Source organism: Phaethon lepturus, unplaced genomic scaffold (genome assembly GCF_000687285.1).
Source record: "Phaethon lepturus isolate BGI_N335 unplaced genomic scaffold, ASM68728v1 scaffold2952, whole genome shotgun sequence".
Taxonomy (NCBI): domain Eukaryota; kingdom Metazoa; phylum Chordata; class Aves; order Phaethontiformes; family Phaethontidae; genus Phaethon; species Phaethon lepturus.
Genome location: NW_010525337.1, coordinates 1 through 8,079, shown reverse-complemented (window position 1 = coordinate 8,079; position 8,079 = coordinate 1). Strand labels below are relative to the sequence as shown.

The window sequence follows — 8,079 nt, the reverse complement described above, 5'->3', positions numbered from 1 at the left end:
GCCTGCTCACGCTTACCACAAATTTCACCGCATCCTGTCAAATTAGTAGGGGGTTTTTTTTGTCTCCCTCCCCAATTTCTTTTCTCACATGGGTGAAACCTTGACAGGAAGGTCCCCCACCCCTTCAAATTCAATGGCAAAACTTCCTGACTGCGGTGGTGTCATAATTTCACCTCCCTCCCCACCCCGGTTTCATTAAACTCCCCGAAGTCACTAACAAGCCTTTCACACATTGCAACAGAGCCTTCGACTGTTTGGATTTGGTTTACATCAGCACTTATGCTCAGACAGATATTGCACAAACGGAGAATAAGAAAAAGTCTGTCTGGCTGTGCGTTTAGGATCTTGGGAGGGGGGACAAAAGCGCCCAGACCTCCATCCCCACCGGCAGCGCGGCGGGCAGGTCCTGCAGAGCCCGGCTCCTGCCGGGAAGCGTGCTGGTGATGCTCAGCCTAAACGTGTCCCTCCTTGCTTCTGCAGCGTGGCTCCAAGCTATACCTCTGCCTGCAACGCGGCTGGCTCCTTGGCTCGGGTGCCCACCTTCTCCCCCTTCAGCCACACCACAGCTTGGCTGAAGGCATCACGCGTTCATCCGCCTTCCTCCACACCCAGATGTCTCCGGCGGCTCTGCTGGAGCTCGCTTGCCGGGGCAGCTCGGCCCCGCGGGCACCCGGAGCAGCCCCATGGCACCCAGGGGACTGTCCCCTCTCCGCCTTCCCCTTCGGCGCAGCATGCGGGGGGACCCGCCGTGTAGCACGAGCGTGCAAAGCCTAATGAGGGGGGAAAGGGAAAAAGCCCAGTTGATTTACTCGACTATCAAGCTACTCAACTGCTTCCTTTGCATCACCCTCCAGCAAGCACTCGGTGACAGATGGGGACAGATTGAGTGGTTCGATGGAGTGAGGTAATATTCCACTAAATCATTCCTCTTCCTCTCACTGTCAGAAAGCACCCAGACTTCAGCACTTCCTTCTGAATCTTCCTGTTTTCCCTCTCTGGATTTTTTTTTTTTAATGACAAATCCATTTTAGCTCTACCTCTGCTAAAATTTCTGAGAGAAGCAAGCACTGGTATTTATAAGGTATGATAAACTGGGTGTTGTAAAACAGTTAGCAAAAGGAAGGAGCGAATCACCGTGAGACTGAAAGGGCTCTGGTGCTGTTTCCTGGTGCTTCTGATTTCTTTTCCCCCCCGCGTGCCCAGGCTGAGCCCCAGACGCGGTGCGGGGACCCCGGCTGGGCAGGCAGCAGGCTCCCGGGCAGGTGTGCCGTGGGCAGGCGCGCAGGCTCACGCTGCACGTCTCACAGATGGAGGATCCATTTTTTCCCCGGATGATTTGTTCCAATGGTTAATCATCCTCACACAAACAGAGGATTTTTTTTTTTTAACATGACACACCAGTAAATAACATTCAGAAACTTTAGAATGGGCTTTCTCTTCACCGGGCAATCTCTTGATCTCTGCCTGCTCTATTAGTGCTGTGATGACTGCCTAAAATTAACTGGGACTTCACAGCTTCCCTGTGCCCTTGCAAGACTAGCTTTGAACTTGAAAGCCTCCTACACAAAGTGCTCTGCGCTATCAACCTGGTCACGGTAGAGGTGAAAAATGTGGCACTGAAGAAAGTGGCTTTCCGATAAATACATCCACAGTAAAACCATGCATGACTCACAAGATCAAAGACAGAGTGCAAGTACTGAGGTCATTAAACATGAATAGAAATACAGAAATGCAACAGCTTGCATTAAAGTCTTAGCTTGACTTTAAAGTTAAGTGATGAAAGCTTATGTAGTCAGCGATTGTTCACCCGTGATAATGCTCTGCTCTCGCCATCACTAGTTCTGTGCTTTACAAAGGTGAGTAAGAATAATTAATAATTTTTCTGAAAAAGTACTGAGGTGTGGGGCAGTTAATGACTTGTACCAAGTGAAAATAGGCTCAGAGATGCTCAGCATCACCAGCTTTAGGGAAAGTCAGAGCGCTGCAGACATCAGGCCTGCTGGAAATTCAGCTCCTGGTTACCAGTTCTAAAACTGATGGATGAGTAAGGATTTACTCTGCACAAGGTCCTTCATGAATGACATGGCATCAGAGGTCACCAGCATAAAAGGATGTTTGGGGTGAGGCTTCCATTGGCACAGCCCCAGCCCAGTATGACTCTGTGCCGGCTTTTAAGAGACCACCTTCACTGATGGTCTTTCTCGGATGGCTCCGTTTAGTCAAGTTGTTGTATACTTTACAATATTCTGAAGCTTAAGAACAGTATAGCGTAGGAGATGCTTCCTGGTTCGTATCACAATTGAGTTAATTGTAGCCTGTGCAGTATTTAGACCAACTATAAAGGAAACTGCTAAAATTGAGGATTTGGGGGGACCTCTACTGGAAAACAGCCCCCCTGCTGTGTTTCAAATAATTTTATTTGCAGCATAACTATCTAATACGGTTTCTGGAGTATTCTGGTATGTCACAGCATCATCTGATCTGCAGCCTAAGTTAATGAAGTGCCTTGAGATACTTCACATGGCGTTCTGCCAGTATGTGGCTGTTACTCTGTCCAGAGCCACGTCTCTCGGAGTGGTTTGTTGGCAGTTCTGAGCAAGTGCAGGTGCTTCCACAGGAGCAAGGCGATTGTGCTTAGCCACAGGGGGCAAGTGGCAGAGGTCCAGCCAAACCCCGTGCATCCTTTGCTGGGAAGGGAAGGAAAATGCCAGCTTTGCTCTCCTCTGAGCTCCGCACGGCGTGTCCCAGGGCAGTCCCGCAGCATATGGCAGAGCAGTCTTCTGGAGGTGTAGCTGTATCACATCCAGGTAGAGCCCCAGGAAAGACTTGTCGCTATCAGACTAAGCCAAATTCCTGCCCTTTTCCTCAAAGCTACTGACTTCACACCATTCTGGGAGGCAGCTTCGTCTCCCCTGGTGCAGGCCTGGTACTGGAAAAGCAAACGATGACAGCTTGTGGGCTGTGCTTCCCCCTGCTCGTCCTTCACCTCTAGCATGACCACTGGATAAGACCTGTACCCAACAACATAATCTGGTGGGGGCCAAATATTTCAGCCCCTTCCCCAGCAAACTCTTTCCAAACCTAACAGCAGAGCCAGCAGCACCCCACAGTGCTCCGACCTTTGAGTGCTGTAAAGCGAGAGATGGCCATCGCCAGTTCTTGGTGAGATTTCAGACCCGTGTCATTTTTCAAGGTGGCCTGACATTGAAGTTTATGCTAAAAACATCCACTGATTTCAGCACAGCAAGACTGTGACTGGGAACGTTTGCAAGGAATGTGTTAAATACCTGGTGAGTGAGCGAAGATGCCAGCAGCAATGGAGATTTTTCCAGAGCAGCACAGCTCTCTGCAACAGCAATTCTTCACCACAGATATGCAAAAGCAAGCACGCTGTGACCTCTGAGCCAGCCCGCAGAGAATCTCTGGGGGAGATGATCTTGGCATTTCCTGTGATACTCGGCACCCGTGTTGCCCAGAACATGGCAAACTATCATACGTATGCCTGGAGGGGTGCAGGGAGAGGACTTGATCTATGTTCTGGTCAAGCACAGGTGGATGGAAGAGCTGGGAGAGCCCCGCTGCCAGGCAGCTCACCAGACCCTCCAAGTACTTTGCATTTTGGCCAGTGGGGACGGGGAGAAGGTTTCAGACCACACGAACTTTCGCAAGTGAGCCCAGGACTTGCACAACAAGCTGCAATAGCTTCTCACGTGGACGTGGGAAATAATTATGAACACCCAGCTCTCATGGAGTTGCAGCGCTTCTGAGCGAGACCAGCAGCACTCTGGCTTTTGGATGGGCAGCTGGGGGCATGGAGGCTTACAGCCACCCCTCGCAGGTCCCAGCAGCATCGGGGATGGCTCCCTGTGCTCAGCCCGTTCTCTTAACATTTTTTGTCTACTTTTGTTATCCAGAGCAGGTTTTCATCCTCTCCGACACCCCTTCTCTGATCTTGGTCAAAGCATTTAATCTTTGTGACCCACTGTCCCCATACGCAGACTAAAGGATGCTGCAAGAAAATGTTGATACTGTGCTTTGGAAATGCTATTTTTTTTCAACTTTCTTATCTTTTCTCATATTTTAGAAGGAATATTTATCCTCTGGTGTCTCTCCAGCCCCTTCTGATTTTTCATACTTTCTTGGTGCGCTCTCAGCCAGCGGGATAGATTTGCAAAGTAGTAGTTTGTTGGTGTGCCGGCACAGAGTACCGTTTCATTTTCTGCCATGTGCCTGTCCTTGATATTTAGTTTCACGTTTTCTGGAATTAAGCCCTATTGTACAACACCCATCTAAACCCTGAATTAAAGCTACTGGAGTTCTTTCTCTTTTGTACTAGCATGGCCAGGATCATAATCTGCCTGGTATTGCAAATACCCAAAATATAAAATTAACTTCAAGCAGCGCTGATTCTGCCCGCAGAGTATGTCAGAAGTCCTGAGACATCCCTCGAAGCTACGTGCAAGCAAAAGGCATGGTATGCAGATACCCTTTTTAAACTTTTTTGTATCCTTTTGTTGTAGCAAGGCTGGGCCTGGTTGCCCGTGACGGGTGACAGCAAAGCATCCGTTATCCTCAGTGGGCAAGAACTGGACTCGCCCATCTAGCGAGGGTATCGCCAGGATGGGGGATGCCTATGCACAGAGATAGGCATTCAGTACAGCAGTATTGAATATTGATAAGCCAAGCCTAAATAAAACCATCAGGTCACCCAAAGGGGATTTTTCATCCCCCGCGTATACGATTGACTATACAACTTGTGCTTAATTTTTCTAGAAGTGAAAAATCTGGTCCTTGCAGCTTTTAAGGAGGTTTTAAAATAACTATTCTCCCATCTCTGTGGTTTAAATAGAATCATAACCATACTACTTATAGCCTGGAAGAGAGATAGGACGCCAAAATATCAGGCATTTTTAACAGATTGAGAGAAAGAAAACACTGGCTTGGGAACCAGCAGGATTAGGAAAGAGAAGGCAAGTTTTGAGTTAGAGATCACAGTGCTAGGCCTCTACAGAGGAAGTTTTTTTAAGTTTTAAGAAAATAAAATTCTGCAAAAGTTGGAACGCTGCTGAGAAGACCTAGAAAACAGGTACATAAGGTATACTTGGAACACCGTTCCCAGCAACAGCATTGATGCCTTGCCCCTCAGTCTTTGTAACACAACTTTACGCCATTACTCTCCAAGACTCACTAAGCTATGATCTGATATTCCAGGATGAAAAAACAATTAGCACTGGTAACCAACTTCTGCTCTGTGGTCCGAAGCTCTTGACAGCTTTCCTTCTGTACCCAGATGCGTTTTCAAACAGCTTTAGAAATGATCATTAAGTAAGTCTCATGTTGTTTTCGAGATACCCCATCCACGGTCATATTTCTTAGCCCAGCTCTGGCAGTACCAGCACAGCTCCATCTCCCTCCTGCCTACCTTCTCTGCAGCTCTGCCGAGAGCTCAAATTGCAAACTTCTCAGTATGCACTTTAAGAAATGTCGCCTCTCTGGTGTTCAGATCTGAGTTGGGGGTGGAAAGCAAGCCATAAAACCAAAGCAGAAGCCCCACCTCATTTCATTCCCTGCCTAAATCTGAAGCTGCCACCTTAGCCCTCTTCTGATCTGTCACACATGTCTCTGCTGTGCTCACTTCACAGGCAGGACAACTGGTTCTCAGTTGACATCTAACAACTTTGGACTCCTCTCTACAGAAATACGCTTAGCACAGATTTCTTCATGGAAATTGAGCTTCTCTCTGGCATTTTGTGTGCGACTTGCTCCAGCACTGCGGTGATCGGCGTTCGTTAAACGTTACGCGATACATCAGAAAGCAAGTGCATCAGCAACAGCCGCCTCTGAGACGGCTCAAAAGTTCTGTCAGGATCCTGCCATCACGCTGCCGGTTAAAATACTTTCAGAGACGTCGTTGTAGAACAGTGAAGCAGGTTAAAATGCCACGCGTAATAAATGTAAATCACCTGTTAAGAACATAGTTTACAAATGAGTACAGTATTAACCAAGCCACCACGTTTAAAAATGGCTTTGCCAAGTAAAATCAACAATCCACAATTAGGCACTCTTTTCTAGCATTAACAGAAAAGCAACTAGCTAAAACAGAAATTTGGTTTCAGCAGACACGAAGAATTGTGCTATTTAAACCTGTTGCCCATCATGAACTTAAGTCTTCTTAAAAATAGCTTTAGTCACTTTTATTGGTATAAACACCTAAATTGAGATCTAACAGCAAATAAGGATTGTGCTTGTCCATAATAACCTCAGCTGTGAAATCTACTCAGACACAAGACATACAACCTTCCACATACACAAGTTATTTGTCAGCAAAGCAGAATGCTGCCATTCTGAAACAATTACATACAGTAAAGGTTTTCAATATTTTATTAAAGAAAACAGTCAAAATGTACAAGTATTACCCAGGTTTGTAGATAACTTCCTATAAAGGCAGTAAAATATGAATTTCAATCTAGGTTTTAAAAACTGCTATTGTTGATTTATTTTTAAAGTTGTTATTTTAAAATCACATTTCACAAATAGTTCTGAAATATTACCAAATGAATAGTGCAACAAGAAAATTGAAATTAGTTCTACACTGTTTGCACATCAAGCAAAAGTTATAAGTAACTGCTTCAAATACTCAAACCATTTGAGAATGAATGAACCCAACAGCTCCCACCAAAAACCGCCTTCTGACCACACTAGGAACATCCTCTTCTTGTTCTTCACTTAAAATCAAAAAATAATAAAACAACACCTCTTGAGGTCATCAAAAATAACTTTAGTATAAAATTGTCTTGGCCCTTATCAAATATTACATGAGTAAAATTGTTAAGCCTTTATCAAAACAGACAGGAATAGGAAAACAAAAAAAATGTCATGGCCTTAATCCGTATCTGTTGGAATTATGTCTAGAAACGTTAGAAGCAAGACCAGAAACTCGGAGCCCTGTTTTGTTTTTAAAAACCACACACATCACAAAGAAAAACAGCTTCTTACTGCCTAAGGTTTGGGGGTGTTCTGCTCAAGTGCCTGTTCCCATAGACAGCAATCTTTTATGTTCTGAAGAGAGCATACGCAAAATATAGAAAAATAAATTAAAATAGCTTCTTACAGCCTAAGGTTTGGGTGCTGGGTGGTGGTTTAGTATGTCCCCCACAGGTCACACTCTCTTGAGATCATATGCAGAAACATGGAAAATGGTATCCATCTTTCTTTTTTAGAAAGAGAAAAGCCCCACTACATCCCAAAGCTCTTGAGATCACAAAGGATGGTGCCCTGGGTGCTCTGGATGCTTTGGCAGCATGGGAAGTGGGCTCGGAGACAGACCCTGAGCTCCTTGTTGAAGATGAAGCAGAGGATGGGGTTGACCCCTGCCTGGGCAAACGTCATCCAGACGGAGGTGGTCAGGTAGACCTGGGGGATGGAGCTGGCCTTAATGAAGACCCGCAGGTAGCAGGCCACAATGTAAGGGGACCAGAGGAGCAGGAAGAGCAAGGTGATCATGTAGAACATCTTGCAGAGCCTTTTCTCCATCTTAAACTCCTCCAGCACCAGCAGTCTCTTGATCTGGCTGTGGGTGGCCTGTCTTATGCCCACAAGGGTGGGTGGCGTGGGCCCCCTGCCAAAGCCAGCCGTCCAGTTTGCAGCTGCTTGGCCGGTGGCTCCCGGCCCGTGGAAGGTCCAGTTCTGGCTGATGGCTGGTACCAGCTGGGCCGGTTTCATCTTGCGGTGGCCGTGGATGAAGAAAAGCAGCTTGATGTAGACCAGGTGGGTGGCAGCGATGACAGCCGCCAGCATGAGCATGAAGCCCAGCGTGTCATTGGCCTTGACGTAGCGGTGCTCGAAGATGCACTGCTCCTCCTCCCGGATGAACTTGTAAGTGCCCACGTCAAAGACAGGGGGGAAGGCCATGGCCATGGAGAGGGTCCACACCATGCACACCACAGCCAGGCAGGTCCAGCCCGTCATGCGCTTGGCGTAGAAGCGGTGGTGGGCAATGGCCATGTAGCGCGTGACCCCCACGCAGAAGAGCAGGAAGGCGGCGTGGAAGCAGAAGAGCACGGCCAGGAAGGCCAGCAC

The 8,079-nt window shown here is 47.2% G+C and overlaps 1 protein-coding gene across 1 annotated transcript; it reads right to left on the bottom strand.

The window, feature by feature from the left end:
* Positions 1-6,181: 6,181 nt before the first annotated feature.
* LOC104617389 (probable G-protein coupled receptor 173) lies at positions 6,182-8,076 on the bottom strand (the record flags this gene model as incomplete). The annotated part of the gene is made up of 1 exon (XM_010282701.1): positions 6,182-8,076. A coding segment is annotated over one exon (840 nt), but the record flags the coding sequence as incomplete, so codon positions are not given.
* Positions 8,077-8,079: the final 3 nt, after the last annotated feature.